The sequence below is a fragment of the Phoca vitulina genome, unplaced genomic scaffold, assembly GCF_004348235.1.
Source record: "Phoca vitulina isolate PV1807 unplaced genomic scaffold, GSC_HSeal_1.0 scaffold36, whole genome shotgun sequence".
NCBI classification, from domain to species: domain Eukaryota; kingdom Metazoa; phylum Chordata; class Mammalia; order Carnivora; family Phocidae; genus Phoca; species Phoca vitulina.
The window spans coordinates 63,904-85,797 of NW_022589739.1; the positions used below are offsets into that span (position 1 = coordinate 63,904).

Here is a 21,894-nt window from a genome sequence, read left to right on the forward strand (position 1 = left end):
GTAACATGCACTATATGCCTATTATATTCTAGGAACTATGTTAGGCAATGTTTTATCTTCTGTTGGTCTCATTACAGTTTTGTGAAGCATATCTACAAATCCATGTTTCACAGGTGAGGAAACTAGAACTTGGGCAATGTTATCAAACATTGTCTTACTGGTTTCAAATATAATCTATATTGCACAACTTCTTTTTTAGAACTTTCTATTTTCATACTTTGTTTTTAGAGAACTACACCAATTGACCATGATTGAAGACAATAAGGAAAATAAAGACCATTCCTTAGAAAGAGGAAGAGCAACTCTCATTTTTTCCTTGAAGAATGAGGTTGGTGGACTTATAAAAGCACTGAAAATCTTCCAGGTAAGCACTCTCCATATTTTTGCATAATACTCTTCTCAAAGGAGTCTCTAAAATTATATTTAAAATATAAATTATTATAAATTCTTCAGAGATGGATGGGAGAAATTTCTTAAGCACTTAAGTTTCTAAAATATTGCTTAATTCTAACAAATGGGCAAGGGATACAAACCATTTACAGAAGAGAAGATACAAATAGCTAATAAAGAAACGGGGGAGGAAAGATTCACTTCACAGATTTCAGAGAAGCAGATCTTAATTTTGTTGTAATGAAATAGAATATTAAAAATTTAATACTATTTAATGACATTAGTAATATATTTAATGATATTTTTAATATAGCAAAATAGCAAAGATTCTACAATTATACTGTTCCCTATGGTCAAAGCTTCAATGCATTTGGGACTTAAATACACCTTTGGTGTGAGGGTAAATTGGCACAATATATAGGGAAACAATATGTATTAGAGCCTTAAAATGTTCACACAATTTGACCCAGTAATTCCACTTCCATAAATCCATCTTTTAATTTTTTTTTTTTTTTTTTGAGAGAGAGCACACATGCGCAAGCTGGGGGGGTGCAGTGGGGGGAGAGGGAGAAGGAGAGAATCTTAAGTAGGCTCCACGCTCAGTGCTCAGTGCGGAGCCCTATGCAGGGCTTGAGCTCATGACCCTGAGACCATGACCTGAGACAAAATCAAGAGCTGGAGTCTTACCTCACTGAGCCACCCAGGCGCCCCCCATAAATCCATCCTGAGGGATTAGGGGTCTGTCAGGCAGAACACGAAGATTTACTGAGTACTTACTGTGTGCCAAGTGCCTTGTAGAATCTAAGGATGTGGACCTGAACAACGTAGACACAGTGCCTGCCCTCCCACTGTGTGTAATCAGGGGGAAAGACAGATAGTAAACAAATAACGATAGTAAATAATTACATGTGTGCAAAGCGACCTGAAAGAAATACCAGATAGTATTATGATAACATTGAACTGGGGGACCTAACCTAGTTTATGGACTTAGGGATACAAAGACTTATTTATAAGAACTAAAAATTATGAACAAGCTACTTTCCCAAGGGTAGGGGACAGGTTAAAGTATGCTAATAGAACATCATTGGGATTAAATTCTTAGACTCTGGAGGTGGACCCCCTGAGTTGAAATCCTTGCTCTGTCACTTATTGGCTGGGTGATCATGGAAAAATTAATTAGTCTCTTTGTGCTTTAGTCCTTTCATCTATAAAATGAGAACCCTGCCTACCTCATAGGGTCATTGTGAGAACTAACAGAATTAATATGTAAAGAGCTGATGTTAACTTTTAAAAATCAAGTTTATATCCATACATGCTATTTTATAGCCATGTGAAAATATTTCAAAGAATTAAAAATTTTAAATACAGACCAGTTGTCTAGAAGAGTTGCAATGAAAAGCATGTTTTCCTACCCAATACACCATATCCTCAGTCCCACTCCCTAGAGGCAACCTCTCAGCTATTTCTGTTCTTGAGTCCCTTTGATGATGAATTTATAATATCTAAATATTGTTCTGATACCTCTCTTTGAGTTATCAACTTTACATGATATTTGCTCTCTCGTTAATGATACTGATACCATCTCCATCCCTTCTCTCTCTACTTTCCCCCAAGTTTGGTAATTATATGATTATTGATTTTTTTGATTTTATTGGTTCTTTATTGATTACCTTTGAGTTTTTAAATAATGTACCTATATTTCTTCTTCCATCAACTTTCTTCTTTATTTTATTTTTAATCAAAGAATGCGTGTGCATGGTTTGAAAAGTCAACCCACACTATAAGGCTTATGAAGAAAATAAGTGGTCTTCATCAACTCCCCTCATTATTAAATGTTTTTATTTGTTTGTTTGTTTATGGGGGGAGGGGCAGAGGGAGAGAGAAAATCTCAAGCATACTCCCCGCCCAGTGCGGAGCCCGATGTGGGGCTCGATCTCACGACCCCGAGATCCTGACCTGAGCCCAAATCAAGTTGGATGCTTAGCCGACAGAGTCACCCAGGCTCCCCTTCATATCTCCTCATTTTTAAGTTTAATTTATTTTGCTAATCTTACAGCAAAGGGTTGAGTTAATCATACACTTTAAATCATGTGTAGACTATCATCATCGATTTATACAGCCTCCTCCTGTTTTATTTCATTGTTCCATTCAGTCTCCATTTCTCTCTTCTGATAGCTGTTCTGATATATTTGATCTGTACATGGAATTATTTTTATGTGCACTTTAGAATATGTAGTTTTTATGTGTGCGTGTTAATTTATGTAATTGTTATTGTATAATACACTTTTTCTTTCACTCAGCACTGTTTTTAAGATCTACCCATGTTGATGTGTAACCGTCTCATTTTATTTATCCTCAGCCTGCAGGAGGCAACTATTTTCAACTCTTTTAACTACATTTTCTAGAATTTACTTCCATTTTTTTTTTAAGATTTTATTTTTAAGTAATCTCTACACCCAAGATGGGGCTCGAACTTACAACCCAGAGATCAAGAGTCCCATGCTTTACCGACTGAGTCAGCCAGGCGCCCCTACTTCCATGTTTATAAACAGTACACTTGTTGTGTATTTCTTGATTTTTTTCACTTGTAGATACCACCTACTGATTTCCTACAATGAAAGTAAAGATGACTTTTTTGACACAGTCCCCTTTCCAGTGGCCCCCTTGACTTTCCTTCCCCCCATCTTCCCAATGAAGTTATGTCCCAGTTTTTGGCTATGCCCAGTGTTCAGTGTTTTCATTCTTAAGATTATATAAATCTTGCTCAAAGAAGAGCCATATTATCCATTATTTTGACTTCCTTTTTGGTAAACAGGATTACAACTTAGTGTTTAAAAGCATGGGCTATGGAGCAGGACAGTTTGAGTTTGAATTCCAGCTTTGACACTTATTAGCTGTGTGACTTTGGGCAAACTGCTTAACTTCTCTGTGGCTCTTTTTCTGTAATTGAAATACATGATAGGGAATGTCTCACTTATTACTTCTACTTTATGTAAATTTCCCTGGGTCTTCCTGACTAAAATTTTCTTCCAGATGAACTTTTAAATTATTTAGTTACATTTCCTCAACAAATTCCATCAAGATTTTGATTTTGATAATGTTCAATTTATTGAGCAATTTAGGAAGAATTGACATTTTGCATCTTTGTCTCTAAAAACATAGTTTAACTTTATATTTATTCAAGTCATAATTCAGAAAATATTTATGAATGCATTCTTATTGTAAAAATTAATAAGAAATAGATTAAACTCTCCTTTGTTAAAATTTTTAAAAATTTTAATTTCAGTATAGTTAACATACAGTGTATTATTAGTTTCAGGTGTACAATATAGTGATTCAGCACTTCCATACATTAGCCAGTGCTCATCACAAATGCCCTCCTTAATCCCCATCACCTATTTCACCCATCTCCCCACCCTTCTGGTGGCCATCAGTTTGTTCTCTGTAGTTAAGAGTCTGTTTCTTGGTTTGTTTCTCTCTCTCTCTTTTTTCTTCTGCTCGTTTATTTTGTTTCTTAAATTCCACATATGAGTGAGATTATATAGTATTTGTCTTCCTCTGACTGGCTTATTTCACTTAGCATTATACTCTGTAGCTCCATCCATGTCATTGCAAATGGCAAGATTTCATTCTTTTTTATGGATGAATAATATTCCACATATATATATATATATTCCAATATATATACCACATCTTCTTTATCCATTCATCTATGGATGGACACTTGGGCTGCTTCCATAATTTAGCTATTGTAAATAATGCTGCTATAAATATAAGGGTGCATGTATCCCTCTGAATTAGTGTTTTTGTATTTTTTGTGTAAATACCCAGTAGTGTGATTACTAGATTGTAGGGTAGTTCTATTTTTAACTTTTTGAGCAACCTCCATACTGTTTTTCAGAGTGGCTGCCCCAGTTTGCATTTCCACCAACGGTGCAAGAGGGTTCCTTTTTCTCCACATCCTCTCCAACACTTGTTATTTCTTGTGTTTTTTATTTTAGCCATTCTGACAAGTGTGAGGTGATATCTCATTATGCTTTTGATTTTCATTTCTCTGATGATGAGTGATGTTGAGCATCTTTTCATGTGTGTGTTGGCCATTTGGATGTCTTCTTTGGAGAAATATCTGTTCATGTCTTCTGCCCATTTTTAAATTTGTATTATTTGGTTTTGGGTGTTGAGTTGTATCAGTTCTTTATAAACGTTGGATACTAACTCTTTATCAGATACATCATTTGCAAGTACTGTCTCCCATTCAGTAGGTTGCCTTTTAGTTTTGTTGATTGTTTCCTTTGCTGTGCAGAAGTTTTTTATTTTGATGTACTCCCAATTGTTTATTTTTGCTTTTATTTCCCTTGCCTCAGGAGACATAACTAGAAAAATGTTGCTATTGCTGATGTCAGAAACTCTCCTTTAGTTCTGATCAACTCCAGTATATTTAGTAACTGGCTTTCTTCTATTGATTCCATGATAAAGTCTATGTTCCAGGATAAATCCTGCATATTCCAATTTCCCAAAATCCCTGATACTCTTTTTTTCTTGTTGTTCATGTTCCTAATAATTCTTACTTCATCTCTACCTTTGCATATACAGTTCTTCCTGTTTGGAATCCTCCTTCTTCCCTTCTGTCTTCCTACTCTATCTATTCTTTAAGACTCATCTTGGTTCCTGTCTGCTCCATGGAAATGTCTACTTTCTCTAGCCCATAATGCCTTTTCCCAGAACATCTTCTGCACCTACTTACTACTTGTGCTTTCTCTTAGCCTTTCATGTGTTAGCCAACTAGATTATAAACTCCTTGTATGTCTTGCTTTTCTTTGTATGCTTCACAGCCTTTACCTGGCTACATAGGTGTTCACCAAGTTAATTCAAATTGAACAGGTTAGTGTTGGAAATCAGATATTCTAACCTCATTTTTTTAGATGTTGGGTAATTGGTTCTTATGTTTCATTATTATGCCACTGGTGCTGGTCCTCAGCTATCCAAATTGGTAAAAGAAGATATCGTCCTCCCACAGGTTTGCACATATGGGCACCCAGCTCGGGCTGGCATGGGAAGAGAGCAGAAGAAGCAATCTGCTTCAGCTGGTTACTAAGTTTGTAGCTTAAGAGATTTGAGGTATTAAATACACTGTTCAAGCTGTTCATCTAATTTTATTAAATGCATATTCACAAAAGAAACTTTCCTTTCTATAGGACTAACATTAATATCACTTTTTGAAAATGCTTTTATTTGTGAGAAATTTTTGAAAAGTTCTTTTTGTCTAGGAGATTTGATATTTTTACTTGAGGCCATTCAGTTCTGGCAATTTGAGGGACTTCTAGTGGGTGTTATTTTATTAGTTTCTGGAGGGTGTGATGAATTTTTCAACTTTTTTGAAAAGTACCTAATATTTAGGGGGAATTATTTTGCTGTTGGCAGCACTAAAAACAGCCTTTTTCTCTTTTGACTATGATGGTGAGTTTGGAATTGATTTTTAGTGGTAGTGAAAGTAATGAGCTCAGAGACTATTACCATTTGAGGCTATCATATATATCTTTACTCTCTGCTTTACCCAGGAGAAGCATGTGAACCTGTTACATATTGAGTCCCGAAAATCAAAGAGAAGAAACTCAGAATTTGAGATTTTTGTTGACTGTGATATCAACAGAGAACAATTGAATGATATTTTTCATCTGTTGAAGTCCCATACTAACGTTCTCTCTGTGAATCCACCAGACAGTTTTACTGTGAAGGAAGATGGTAAGTTTGAAAAGTGAAAATCCCACTCAGAAGATTAAGTACATAATGTGTGTCCAACCTTATATTTATCTTGAAGGCATGAAAAAAATAAAACACTATCTCTTCAAATTGCTTAGTTTGGTAGTGAAGGGAGCAGGAAATGTAATTGCTCAAAATACTATAGAGCAATTATAAAGTAATGTTTTATCAAGTGTGAGAGAAGCGAGAGGGAAACCTTGGGTATAAGGAAGAATTCAGAATAGTTAGAAATTGATTAAGTTTTCTCAGTTTCCAAATCATTAAGCATTTCTTAATTTCACAAACCTTCAATTTACAATCCCTGAGCACTTAGAAATTCCCACAGGGCTTAGCATCTGGCAGATATTAAGTGAATATTCAAATTTGTTGAGAATATTGATGGGTGCTGACAACTATGATGTGAATACATTCTTTACACACTCCTCCCTGTCCCCCCTCCCACAAAAGTAAGTGAAAAGCAGCAAAGCCTCCTAAGGTTTCTAATGGCTAAGATCTTCTGTTGTGGAAAAAATCCTTGTCATTTACTTGGCACAAAAGATAAAAGGATAATTCAACCACATTTTGTATATAATACTCAATTTAAAGTAATCCCTTTAGAACATGCACAATTTGGGGTATACTTAGGGCTGACACTCATCTGTTATGTATTTTATGGCTGTGTAAGTTATTAAAATACTAATATGCTTCCATTTCTGAGTGGCAGATAGCTGCTTCCCCAAGTCCCTTGCATGTCCCCACCATGCCTAAAGCCTGTGCGCTCCAGGTGCTACCGTAGGAGTCCTAGGCCCACTACCGACAACCAAAGGGTTAACAGCTGGTGGAGCAGAAGCCTAGGACTCTGCTCATGTCTATTTTGAGTGATTGTTGCCCCTGTGGTATTTCTGGTTAAATCTCTTGACTATCACTTTTGGGTATGTTAAAAAGAGCATTAGGCTGGAGCAAGGAGGATTGAATTCTAGTCCTCTCTCTTCCAACAGAGATGAGTTTACCTTGGGTAAATTACCTCTCTGAGCTTGGTTATCTCATCTATAATATGAAGAGTTTTCTAGGGGCTAAATGGTTCAGTTGATATTTAGGGAATACCAACTTGTGTCAGTTGTTTCTACTGAGAAGCAAGGATACAAATATATGTATAATCCCTCCCCTAGAGTCCTTCCCATTCTTTCCCATGAGACAGATATAAGATATCTTATATATAAGATTATTAAACGATTCCGTTTCCGAGAATCAGAGCAACCTGGAAGACAGAGAATTAGCTCCACCTACAGGGTCAGGGAAGGTTGATTTGAGTCTTGAAGGAAGAGAAGGACATTCTCAGGAAAACAGAAGGATGGGGCGGAGCAGGAAGTGGGAGTAGGGTGTAGGTTATCCAGGCAGGAGAACAACAGGTGCAAACCCCCAGAGTTACAGGAGGGCTTGTATGTCTGAGGGAGGGTGAGAGATCAAAGTGGCAAAGACATCAGTGATCTCTAAGAGCCTTTGCATCAACAAAAAGAAACATTCAAAGTTCTCATTAAATTTTGCACGTCGGTCTGCAAAGTTGTACATCCTAACTCTGCTTTTTTAAGGATAGCTAAATATGTAGCTTAAACAGTTTTGTTTTGGGTTTTTTTGGGGTATTTTAGGTCCATTACCAAAGTGTAGCATTTCACCAACGCTTAGGAAATCAAGGCTCAAAAAAATATTTGAACTCAAAAGTTTCAAATAAAATTTACTTATTATAAATAGAGCAATTTACTTGTTTAATTTTTGACTCAAAGTACAAGCTACAATAAAAAATTTCATCCAAATGTATTTATGACTTTCTTAATTTTTTCTTCCTTATTGCCTATTTAAGATTGTCTCTTGAACTGTTAGTGGTTTTGTATTTTGCAGGTATGGAAACTGTTCCTTGGTTTCCAAAGAAGATTTCGGACCTGGACCATTGTGCCAACAGAGTTCTGATGTATGGTTCTGAACTGGATGCAGATCATCCTGTAAATATTTTTAATAAATCTTTTCATGAAAATAATTTAAAGCAAACTAAAAATTAGGGGAAATTCTTTCCTTTTCTGGGAGAACATGCTTATGCTAGACTAAATAGGATCTGGTTTTAATCTGGATTTCGGGAAGTGCCGGTAGTTCTCCACGCTGGCGGAATCCCGACTAACTTCCTGAAGGCATCTAACTTCACTGGCTCTGAAACACTGTCTCATATCTGGCATTCCTAGTAATAAGAGCTTTTCTAAGAATTCTGCTAAAATGAAGACAGTATCTGCAGCAATTTTTGTTAAAGTGGGTATGGATTATTGGAAAGCGGGGGGTAAAGATAGGAGGGGGAAAGACTTATCACCCATGCTGTCCTGCACGACTGGTTTATTAGGCAGTTGATGAACTAGGAAGTTGTTTCTTTGGAAAATTATATGGGACAGGGTACAGGCATAAATTGGAGAATTAGTAAGCCCAGAGCATTAAGGTTGCTTATGGAGTCCTATGGTCCTGGGAAGGTGGAGAAAAAAAGAGTGCAATTTTCGAGTGGTATGCACCAGTGCTTTGATCTGCTGCTTAGTAGCTCTGTTCATTGACTGCATATTGCCTTAGATGGCCCTCAGCTGATCCACCTATTTTTTTCTATAATATCTCATCAAGCAATTTATTAATTGCAATTGTACTTGCTCTCAAGGCATTTGCAGTCTAGTTGGAAAGATAAAGCACACATCTATAAATAAACATGAGATTAAATTGTGAAAAGTGCTAAGTGGCAGGAACAAATTGCTTTGAGATGTACACAAGAAGACAAACACTTCTACTTGAAGAGATCAGAGAAAGGCAACATTTTAACGAGGCCTTAAAGGAGTTTGGCAGGAAAGAGATGGGGAGGAAGGACAGTTTATTGCAACATGAGCAAAGGTTCAGAGGTAAGAAAATCTGGAGCATGTTTATGGAGAGGTGACTAAATAATTTCTTTCTGATCCACTGCCAAGTGCTATTGATTTTACCTCCTAAATATTGCTTAAATTTGTTCCTTGTTTATTCCTATTAGCACACCTTTAACTCGTCTCCCAGCCTCCAGCTCACCACCTCAAACCCATCCTCCTCATAGTCACTAGAATGATCTAAAACCTCTGTATGATCATTTTCCCTTTTCTGCCTAAAGGTCACCAATGATACCTAGGTACCCATCTAAGAAAATTGAAAACATATGTCCACACAAAAACTTGTACACAAATGTTCATAGCAGCTTTGTTCATAAAAACAAAAAAGTGGAAACAACCCAGATGTCCATCCACTGATGAATAGATAAGTGTGATACATCCATAAAATGGAATATTAGTGATCATAAAAAAACACAAAATACTGATACATGCATGCTACAACATGGAGGAACCTTGAAAACTGTGATAGTAAAAGAAGCTGGTCACGAAAGGCCATATGTTATATGATTCCTTTCATACAAAATATCTAGAATACCCAAATTCATAGAAACAGAAAGCAGATTAATGGTTGCCAGGGGCTGGAGATGAAGGGAAATGCGGAGAGTCTGTGAATGAGTATGGTGTTTCTCTAGGGGATAAACATTTTCTGAAATTATAGTGGAGGTGGTTGCACAACACTGTGAATGTACTAAAAATCACTACACTGTACACTTTAAAATCTTATGGTGTGTGAATTATATCTCAATAAAGCTGTTATTTTAAAAAAAAACCACCAATGACTTCCCATTACCCAAAGACTGAAATCCAAGCTGTTTCAGACCTTTACTAGCAGACCTCAAACTAGTCCGCGCTATGTTCCACCTCCTTCTCCAAGCTCCAGCTCACTTTTCCTTAGGCACAGCGTGCTGTTTTTCATTGCTGTGCTGTCATCGGTGCTGTCCTTTCTGTCCTTTCCCACCCAGCTGTACCCACTCCTTTACTGAGACTTAGCTTGGGAGTCATCGCTGGGAAACCCTTCCTGACACCCACTACCCTTTTTCACATACTCTGGATGAGGAATTTCTCTTTTGAGTTCCAGTGGCATTTTGGGCATATCTCTAATAAGGCATTTAGCATATTGTTTCATAATAATTGGTTGATGTAAACTCCTTGAAGACCCAGGTTTTGCTTTGTTCCTATTTGTTTCTCTGGATTTTAGCATAAGGCCAGGTGCTTAGGAGGGGCTTGTAAATCTGTGTTCAAGAGATGAGTCTCATTCTCCCCTTTCAAGTGTCTTCCCCTTCTTTCCTGTTTTGTATTATTGGCTGTTTTCTCCTGGGCTTTGCTTTTTGAAGTCTTATTTTATCTATTTTTAAAAAATATTTTTCTAGGTATAAATTCTAATGTTACTATTTTATTTCTTTATTAGCATTGTTTGCTTTTGCAAATATGAGTATGTTTTTACTTTGCGATAAAATCTAAGGCTAGATTTAGTTGTCATGACTTCATGTATTATTAATTACCATTTTATTATTAATTATGATTATAGGAAAATATAGCTGAAGAAGTAGTCAAACGATTAAGAAAAAAAATCTCACATTTGGAAAAGAGTTGTGTACTTAACTAGGATGATACTTTTCTTATTTCTGAAACCATTTTATTTTTGTAGCCACTCTAAGATTTTTGTATCTTGGTATCTATAGTATCTTTTATCTTAGTGGCCACAATAGTATAAAGCTTTCATATAACATTGCCTTTTTTTATTAACTTATTTTATTGAAATTCAGTTTTTAGCATTAGTATATCATTAGTTTCAGATGTTCAGAGTTCAGTAATTCATCAGCTGCATGTAACACCCAGTGCTCATTATATCACATGCTCTCCTTAATGCCCATCATCAAGTTACCCCATCCCCCCTCCCATAACATTGCCTTTAAAATAAAAATGATCATACATTTCTAAACAGTGCTTGCTCAAAATAACAATAATGTAGCCCTTTAATATCGTAACTTGAGTAATAATGAAACCTTCATTTGTCAGTATTTTTTAGTATGGATATTTTTAAACCTTTCTTTAATTATCAGGGCTTCAAAGACAATGTCTACCGTAAAAGACGGAAGTATTTTGCAGACTTGGCTATGAACTATAAACAGTAAGTGTATTATAAAAATAACTTATTCAATTTTGAAATAATAAATGGATAGAGTAAATTATGCTCATTTAGTAAACAAAAGATAAGTGCTATTGTTTATTGAATGCTAATTCAAAATAACTTCTCTTTGTCTCATTAGTGGAGACCCCATTCCCAAGGTTGAATTCACTGAAGAGGAGATTAAGACCTGGGGAACTGTGTTCCAAGAGCTCAACAAACTTTACCCAACCCATGCCTGCAGAGAGTATCTCAAAAACTTACCTTTGCTTTCTAAATATTGTGGGTACCGGGAAGATAATATCCCACAATTGGAAGATGTCTCAAACTTTTTAAAAGGTAATATGCTTAATTTTTTGTAAGGGGAATGTTGAAGTCTGTTGTGATCATGACAGAATTTTTAATAGAGGAATAAAGTTCAAGTATATGGGAGGTCAGAATTTTCCTTACTCTGTCCTGGAGTATTTGGCATCCCATTTGAAGAGGGACAATCATGATCTGGAGCAAGTGTAGAGGAAAGTGAGCAGAATTATAAGGGGCTTGGAAAAATGTATTATATAAATAAAATTTGAAGGACTCTTAGGGTGTTTAACCTGGAGATATAGGGGACATTCAAGCTTTATTTAAATACTAGCTGATCATCTTAGGTAATAGAGGGAATACTATGTGGCCCTAAAGTAAATGACAATTGGATAGAAACTGCAAGCTTTTAGCTCAAAATGGAGAAGACCTTTCAAATGGTTAAATGAGCCATTTGAAAATGGAACAGGCTCATGAGATGGTTATTTCTGCATCCCTGGAGGTTTTCATGCAAAAGCTCTCCACCCACTTGTCAGGGATGTGGTAGAGGAGATTCAGGCTCCTTGGAGAAGATTGGAGTAAATGGTCTCTGACGCTCCTTTCCACCCTAAGACTATTATTTTCCCAAGGAAGAAGATGTGCTAGTAGAAGCATCAACAAAGATTAAGGACATTTTTTTTCTCTTTTAGTTCTTCATGCCTATTTGCTTCAGGCTTCCTTATTTTTTCTAGCTAGTATGGAAGTAAAATGATCAGTGATCTCCAGGGTTTACAATATATAAGAAAAATAAATATCCCCTTTGATCTCAGCGGACTAGAACATTAGGGAACAAACAGAAGTTATGTTTTTCACTCAGAGGGAGTTTAGTTTATGTCCATCATGGTCTGAAATTCCTATCTTTGAATTTCTTACACAGACCATCATAAAAACCTACATATCTATTCGACTCCATAATTCTTATTATGCACAAAACTAAGAAAAACTAAGCAGGAAAAGGCACTATTGTTTTATAAGGGAAGAACTTGTATAAATGGTTCCTATAAAAACTAGGTTTAAAAAAAGTGATTAAGGATGACAGAGAACCAATGTGTGTGACCTCACACATGGGTATTACAAAGATGGGCAAGCATATGCTGCAGAACTTACCAAATTAAATTTGCTTGAGATTTGGAGGAAGTATTTTGTTATGGATACAAAACTGAAAGCTGTTCACTTGGGGTCTGGAGCATGAGCTGGATGCAGAACAGGTTGCTAAAGGTGTTTCAAGGGAAACTGTCAAAGAGGGAAACCAAACCTAAATGATAGTTCAAACAAAACACCGGTTGGAAGGAACTCTCTACACTGTCGAATATGGTGGCCCCTAGACACATGTGGTTGTTTAAATAATTCACATTAATATAAATCAAAATGATAGTTTCCTAGCCAAACTAGCCACATTTCAAGTGCTTAATAGCCACATGTGATTAGTGGCTACCCTACTGGGTAGGCTAGGTATAGCACATTACCATTATTGTGGAGAGTTCTATTGGACCATGAAGTCTACCCATCAGAGTGGGGGAATCCAAGTACAAAAGCAACCAGATGGAACTGGAAGAGCAGAGGGCGAGGGTTTGAAATGAACAGCGAGTGTAGAGCTTATAGAGGTACCCCTAGTCACTGCTGTCCTACCAGCAGGCCCCCTTCTACACAAGGCAAGCAGTTGTAGCTGTTGGGAATCAAAGAGCACCAACCAATTTAGATCAAACATACTTTGCAAGAGAAAGTACTGGCTAAAAATGGCATAGCTTAAAAAGTGATTCTGATCTAAATTAATAGACCTAGTTGGGTTTTTTTTTTTTTTTTTTTTAAGGAAGTAAAAGACTGTCTAGGAGATATTCTAAACCCTTTAAGGAGACAGCGAGCTTTAATATAAGAAGACCTGGTTTCTCATTCTACCTTTATCATCTACGGTGTGACTTTGGGCACATTATTGAGTCTCTGAGCCTCAGTTTAATAGTCGTCACAATGAGGAGAATAAACTTTAATAATAAACTCAAATTGTAAACATGAAAGGAGATGTAATATGTAAGGTTTAACGCATTGCCTGGCCCCACGGTAAGTGCTTAATAATTATTACTTTCGCAGAGTACACACATGATACATTTAGTCTCCATATTCTCCCTCAAAGTGCTGCTGGGTACCACTGGCGGGATTAAAATGTTACAGTAAATGGTCTGTTGGGGTGAAGATTTTCTTCATTTTCTCCTTTGCTTTGCAGAGCGCACGGGTTTTTCCATCCGTCCCGTGGCTGGTTATTTATCACCAAGAGATTTCTTATCAGGTTTAGCCTTCCGGGTTTTTCACTGCACACAGTACGTGAGACACAGTTCAGACCCTCTCTATACCCCAGAGCCGTGAGTACTTCTGTTTAATATTCGTTCATCAAATAGTTATTTGTCAAGATGATACTTCCTTCAGGAGTCTTGTGTGAAGATTAAATGAATGAACATGTGTAAAGCATTTGGAACAGTGTCTGGCACATAATAACACGCTCCATGCTCTATATATGTTAGCCATTATCATTACTATTATTAAATGACAACCTTTACCTGTTAGGTGCCAGGCGCTAGTCTAAGCAGAGGGAGTGTAAAAAGAATCAGACAAAAATTTCTGCCTTCATAAAATTTATATTCCAATGGGGGATAGAGATAATAAACAAACAAGTAAATATATATATATATATATATATAAATATATAAAAATATATATATATATATATATATATAAATGTATATATATATATATATATATATATATATATATATATATATTTAATATCACCAATCAATGATGATAAGTGCCATGGAGAAAAATAAAGCAGAGAAAGGGGAAAGAGGTGTATGTGTGGAGTGTTTCTATTTTGAAAGGTGTGATCAGACAAGGACTCACTGAGAAGGTGACATTTGAGCAGAGACCTGATTTGGTGGGGGTGTGGGGCAGACATGTCTATGGGTATCTTATGTGTATATGTTTGTGAGTGGCCTAAGTTTTGAACCAAAATAGTTTCTTTAGTAAATTGTTAGTGTCCTTCATGGTCCATTTGCAAAGTAATACCACCTGAATAAAAGTAAGATCAGATTTTGGTTTGACTGAATTGTTGACCATGCATTTATATGTGACATAAGCATCACAGAGTGAGAAACCTGTACCTCTTTTTCAGAGATACTTGCCATGAACTCTTAGGTCACGTCCCCCTTTTGGCTGAACCTAGTTTTGCGCAATTCTCCCAGGAAATTGGCCTGGCTTCCCTTGGAGCTTCAGAGGAGGCTGTTCAAAAACTGGCAACGGTATAAATTGGAAAATAGCTGTATAGATCAGTAATTCTTATTGGGGTGGGATGGGAGTGTGAGTTTAAAAGTGCATATTCAAGATGACTGTTAGAAAATTTGTCTTTGCTCATATTTAATTTAATTTAAATAATTTCAATAGTATTAAAGGAGGATGTGAAATTTTAAGGTTCATCAAAAGGACATATGGGCTTTAGAAAAAGGTAGAGAAACACTAGAGTTCAATAATGTTAATTATTTGTAGATCTTTCTTCAGTAAAAATGATAGGTTCTCTGAAAATGATGCTAAAAATGTTCTTGAACATTAGGTACAAGACACCGTGCTGGAAATACAAAGATGAGTAAGGCCTGGTTCCTGCTGTCAAGGAATTTATATACAACTTAGGGAGTCAGTTGTGTTGAATGGATGAACTCTACGGAGAAGTTCAGGCAGAGTGTTCTGGGAGGTCAGAGAATGGCTTGGGGAAGGTTTCATGGAAGAGGAGTATCTGGACTAGCCTAGGGAAGATGAGTCATGTTTTCACCTGCCAAGAAGGGAAGAAAGAGCATCTTAGGATGAGGGCACACAAGGAAAGACAAGGAGGTGCTTGGTGTATCTGGGGAAATGACAAGAAGCTGGAACAGAGTGTGTTAGGGTGGGGGAGGTAGTATGAAAAAGGCTAGATGATTAGAATAGTGCTTCTCAAATCGTGGTTTGGGGACCCCCTGGTGTTCCTGAAAACCTTGCACAGGGTCCTTGAGTGAAAGAGCCACTCAGAATGCAAAGTGGATTTCAATATAAGAACTAGAGTTCATTGATATGGTTTCATATTCCACATTGCAGCTGAACTTCAAGAAATTACCACTTGTTGAGTTTTGATGTAGTGTCAAAGAAGAATATCCACAGTTATCTGAAAAGGCTATTACAATACATAGCCTCTTCCAACTACTTATCTGTGTGAGGCTGAGTTTTCTTCATATACTTCAGCCAATACAACATATGGCAACAGGTTAACTATAGAAGCAGATATGAGAATCCATCCTGTTTTTCTAGCCAGACATTAAATAACATCTAGACAGACATTTAAAAAGATTGGGAACAATGTAAAACAATGTTTCTTTCCTGACCCTTTTTTTGTGTGTTGTACAATATAGTTACTTTGCATTAAATTGGTATGTTACCATAAAATGGTTTATTACACTTTAAAATTAATTAGCAAACATGTAAATGTTTTCAGTCTTAACTCACATAAACAAAAGGTCCTTTGGGTCCTGAGTAATTTTTAAGAGTATATAAGAGTCCTGGGAACAGCAGTTTGAGAAGTGCTGGTTTAGAATAAAGCCAGATTGTAGAAATACTTGGGAACAAGTCTGGGGATCTTGAACTTTATTCCAGCGCACTTTGGGTCAGTGACTAAGAGTTGCAGTTTGTTTTAAATTGAGTTATTCAGGCTGTGAAAGTAACATCAATGTCCTTTTGCAGTGCTACTTTTTCACTGTGGAGTTTGGTCTCTGTAAACAAGACGGGCAGTTGCGAGTCTTTGGTGCTGGATTACTTTCTTCTATCAGTGAACTTAAGGTAAAAGCCATAAGTCTCTCCACATAGCCATGTTTACTTAATATAATTGATATGACCTGAAAGAGTTTTTGGATTTGAACAAGTGCATACTATGGAAAATACTTGGGGTGGCAGTAAACATTACTTAAGAGACAATTTTCTCTATTTCCTAGGTTTATGGAGATACCCTAAATGTTTTTTACTTATATGTGGAATTTAATTACTTAATTTCTTTCTCTCTTTTTTGAATATAGTTGACCCACTATAGACGTATCTTTCATTTATTTAAAGGTTTATTTATTCATTTTAGAGAAAGAGAGAGTGCACAAGCAGGGGAGGGGCAGAGGGAGAGGGAGAGAGAGAAAATCCCCAAGCAGACTCCCTGCCGAGTGCAGAGCCTCATGCAGGGCTTGATCCCAGGACCCCGAGATCATGACCTGAGCCAAAACCAAGAGCTGGCCGCTTAACCAACTGAGCCACCCAGGGGCCCCAATAGACATATCTTTTATATAAAAAGTATTTTAAAGCTTTTGCTTACAAAGTTTTGCTGTTCCCTCACCATTTTTAGTGTGTTAGCAATAACTTCTCCTAAATTCTATGGAATTTTTTGAGAATTTTATTTATCTAATAAAGGAATGAACTTAATGTTTGCTGAGTGATGGGTGTGTGTCAAATACTGTCCATGGTACTTCTTGCTCTCAGGAGTCTACCACCTGATGGTGGGTATAAGTCATGTATAGAAGTTACTAGTGCAGGCTAGGAAGTAGGTGTCATAATGCAGGAATATACATAAATATTGTCGGGTGCCTCTTACACCTGAGTGTTAGAACAAAGTCATGGAGATCGTCTTGGGGCATTTATGGGGAGCAGCAAGCCATTTGTTTTGCTGGAGTATACTGTGGGTTAGATAATGCTGTAGGAAATAAGTTTGGAGTTGTAGGTTGGGGCCATTGCATTAGTACCTTCAGAGGTGTGCTGATTCTGGTGGTTGTGTTTGGGATGTGATCCATGAAATTAAACAGTATTCTTTGATTCACTGACTCTTTGTCTTCTAGCATTCACTTTCTGGACATGCCAAAGTAAAGCCCTTTGATCCCAAGATTACCTGCAAACAGGAGTGTCTCATCACAACTTTTCAGGATGTGTACTTTGTATCTGAAAGCTTTGAAGATGCAAAGGAGAAGATGAGGTAAAGTATATCTTCCGCATGTCTTAACTTCCCTCTACAAAAGATAGGTCCAGTAATGGTAACAAATCACAGAAGTAAGCAGCTGGATAATTAGAAGCCTAGGAGGTACCTTCTGCCTATGACGTATCTCCCTTTCACAACAAATATTTAGAGTATGTTGTTTATGGTGATGCTTGGTGATTGCATATATGAATCAGATACATTGAGAAACTGGTTTCTTCCCATCAGAGTTTCTAATCTATTAGGAAAATAAACTGTATACAAATTACCATATAACAGCATAGAAAGCCTTAGAGAGATACAGATGAAACTTTGTTCTCCGTTTTATTCAGGAGCAATTTATTCCAGATGGGGGAACAGGGAAAGTTTAATGGCATCTGAGAAAGCACTTGAAGGATAAATAGGATTTAGATATGTTAAGTTTTAGGCTAAGGGACAGTGTAAAAAAGGTAAGGGAGGTGGAAAAATATAAGAGTGTGATGCAATGAAGCTATGATTTAACTATTTTTTTAACGATTTTATTGATTGATTGAGCACAAGTAGGGGGAGGGGCAAAAAGAGAGGGAGAGAGAGAATCTCAAGCAAACTCTGTGCTGAGCATGGAAACTGATGTGGGGCTCAATCTCACCACCCTGAGATCATGACCTGAGCTGAAATCAAGAGTCAGATGCTCAACCTACTGAGCCACCCAGGTGACCTACTATGCTTTAACTATTAATCAGCTAAGTGTGTTGTTAAGAAAGGAGGACATTGGAGGCAGAGAAACTACTCAGGAGATTTTTGTAATACTTAAGGTGAAAATAAGAGCCTGGGCCAAGACAGAGGTAGTAGGAAAGGAAAGGACTACAGAAGCAGAATCAACAAAACATTTGGTGGAAGGGGTCTGAAGTCACAGTGAGATCATTGTGGGATATATGGGGGTTGAAGACATGCTCTTTGTCTTCCAGAGATTTTCTGTTACTTGCGGAGTTAGGCCAGGCACAGAACCCAATAACAATACTAGCAGGGCTTCCTCTAGCACATATGGCCCCTTTGCGCAGACTTGAAGAAGGGGTCCCTTCTGGGTAGACCAAGTGGATTGCAAGCTGCATTTCAGCCCTTACTCATGTATGGTTGTCCTCTGCTGTGTTCCTAGGGGTCCTGAACACAGTTGTTCTTGGGGGTGCCAAATGAGAAGTTCAAATGTTGACTTGATGAAGAGGGTAGGACTTGAATGCATGAAGAAAGGGTGGAAGTTAGGTCATTTGAGAGAAGGTTAGAGGAAGACATTCTAAACAGAAAGAATGTCCATGTGCAGGAGGCAGGACTGTTCCTGTCCTCTGTATGTGTGTGTGTGTGCATGCACGCGTGCACACGTACACACAAATGTGTAGGTGTGCAGGTGTAGTTAGGTAAATACAGCTGAGGGGTCTGTTACTAGGTGGTCAAGTGCTGCCATTGTCTCCTGATAAAGCTACTGTAGTTGGTCTCCTTACTGTAGCCAAGTAATATATAAAGTAATAAATCACCAATAAAGTCATCCACAGGGTCTTTCCCTAGCAATGCAGGGGTGGATGTGTCTATGACAGTTTTAGGTTTCCAACCTGTGTAGGATTCTAGGGGATCTCTGCCTGTGCTGTGTAGGAAAGTTGTCATATTGGTTGTGTGAACAACTAATAAAGATTTGTCTTTCACCTAGTGTGTGAAATAGGTTTGCTGTTGCTCATTCAGTTTTCATCCTCTGCTTCCTAGAAATTGGTTGCCTCTTATTTGTTTTCTTAAACAGAGAATTTACCAAAACAATTAAGCGTCCATTTGGAGTGAAGTATAATCCATACACACGGAGTATTCAGATCTTGAAAGACACCAAGAGCATAACCAGCGCCATGAATGAGCTGCAGCATGATCTCGATGTCGTCAGTGATGCCCTTGCGAAGGTCAGCAGACAGCCAAGCATCTGATCCTGAGAGTGTCTGAGTGTCAATTCAGAGGCCTGTGGGTCAGCTCCTGCTTTTCTTGAAGACCTGGTTGTGGAGGGACAGCCTCCAAACAATATTCTCTACTCCTATTCTTTAATTAGTCTTTTGGAAATTTGCACCTGAATACTGTATACCACTACCTATTATTTTTTTTGTAACAGCTTTAGTGAAATATGATTCATATACCATACCATTCACTGACCACTCTTTTTTTTATAGAGAATTTTTTTGACCCTAGAGATAGATCTAATACCGGCTTGATTCTCTTTTCCCTAATCCTTCTTGAATAAAATGACTTTTATGATCACTTAAAATGCCTGGATGGGTATTATGGAGCTGACCCATACTATTACCTAAGATCCTCTTATATCTAAAGTATCTTACTTATCATTGAATTTGTGCCAAGCTTGATTACATTCACAGCCCTAAATTTTTTTTTTAATTTTTTATTGTTATGTTAATTCCCATACATTACATCATTAGTTTTAGATGCAGTGTTCCATGATTCATTGTTTGTGCATAACACCCAGTGCTCCATGCAGAACGTGCCCTCCTCAATACCCATCACCAGGCTAACCCATCCTCCCACCCCCCTCCCCTCTAGAACCCTCAGTTTGTTTTTCCGAGTCCATCATCTCTCATGGTTCTTCTCCCCCTCCGATTTCCCCCCCTTCATTCTTCCCCTCCTGCTACATTCTTCTTCTTCTTTTTTTCTTTCTTCTTTTTTTTTTTTTTTTTTAAGATTTTTTTAATTTATTTATTTGAGAGAGAGAATGAGAGAGAGAGAGCATGAGAGGGGGGAGGGTCCGAGGGAGAAGCAGACTCCCTGCCGAGCAGGGAGCCCGATGTGGGACTCGATCCCGGGACTCCAGGATCCTGACCTGAGCCGAAGGCAGTCGCTTAACCAACTGAGCCACCCAGGCGTCCCTCTTTTTTTCTTTCTTAACATATATTGCATTATTTGTTTCAGAGGTACAGATCTGAGATTCAACAGTTTTGCACAATTCACAGCGCTTACCAGAACACATACCCTCCCCAGTGTCCATCACCCAGTCACCCCATCCCTCCCACCCCACTCCAGCAACCCTCAGTTTGTTTCCTGAGATTAAGAATTCCTCATATCAGTGAGGTCATATGATACATGTCTTTCTCTGTTTGACTTATTTCACTCAGCATAATACCCTCCAGTTCCATCCACGTCGTTGCAAATGGCAAGATCTCATTCCTTTTGATGGCTGCATAATATTCCATTGTATATATATACCACATCTTCTTTATCCATTCATCTGTTGATGGACATCTTCACAGCCCTAAATTTAATAGGAGACCAGCTGTCTCCACTGCTAGCGTGGGCAGAAGTATAGAGGCCTTTGCATGTGAAGCGTACCTTGTAAAGAGGAAGTAGTCTAGTTTCAAGTGTGGTATCTTGTAGGGAAATATGAGTAGCCAAATCTGGAAAGGTTGATTGGGGTATAATCCTCAAGAGCAGGCTAAGAATTTGGGACTTTCTTTGGTATGGAACTAGGGAGCCCCTTCCCAAGCGACCATCCTCCTTGAGTGAGAAACTTTCCTTTCGAAGGCACTGCATGATGCTGGTTTTGTTTTAGGTTATCTGTTCTACTCATGGGGCCAAGGGGAACATGCGGGGGGACCACTTGCAAGGCCCCATACTCCCACATGCAGAGTATGATGATGGGCTTTGTCCTCAGGTTAGCAGGAGATGGTGTTGTCAGATGGAGAGTTCAAACTAAGGCCGATGAGAGAAGCACACAGTTAAAGTTGGGAAAGCAACACTGAGCACTTCATTTCCAAGATATAAGTGAAGTCATAAATACAGAGGCAAGGCATAGGGGTAGAGGGTGGGGAAACAGGTGAGGAAATGGGATGTAAGAAAGGTCAAGAAGACCATTTTAGGTCTGACAGCAATAATGCAAGGGTTGCAAGGACTGTTTTTTATGTGCTGTTGGCTATATCATACAGGGAATGGACCTGATAGAAGAGGGTGAAGCTGGATTCCTGAATACATGCTGTCTGTTTGATTTGCTCCTTTCCTCCTCCCCACGCCCTCTTCAGGTTTCTGTTTCTGGTCCTCTTCTCTCTCTGCCATCTCTTCATGGGAAATGTCATCCACATCCATGACCTCAATTCCTTTTTTTTTCCTTTAAGATTTATTATTTATTTTAGAAGGTGGAGAGGGGCAGAGGGAGAGAGAGTCCTAAGCAGACTCCACGCTGAGTGTGGAGCCTGTCACGGGATTTGATCTCACAACCCTGAGATCAGGACCTGAGCCAAAACCAAGAGTTGGATGCTCAACTGACTGCACCACCCATGTGCCCCCATGACTTCAATTCTTCTTTTCTTTTTTTTTTTTTATTTATCTGAGAGAGAGAA

General features: G+C 37.9%; 1 protein-coding gene across 1 annotated transcript; it reads left to right on the forward strand.

Moving 5' to 3' along the window:
* The first annotated feature begins 247 nt into the window (after positions 1–247).
* Positions 248–19,485, forward strand: TPH1 (tryptophan hydroxylase 1). Its single transcript, XM_032427274.1, has 10 exons — positions 248–364; positions 5,949–6,132; positions 8,026–8,126; positions 11,129–11,196; positions 11,336–11,532; positions 13,751–13,886; positions 14,693–14,819; positions 16,282–16,377; positions 17,412–17,545; positions 19,311–19,485. The coding sequence occupies exons 1-10, from the start codon at positions 248–250 to the stop codon at positions 19,483–19,485; spliced, it is 1,335 nt and encodes a 444-aa protein (XP_032283165.1).
* Positions 19,486–21,894: the final 2,409 nt, after the last annotated feature.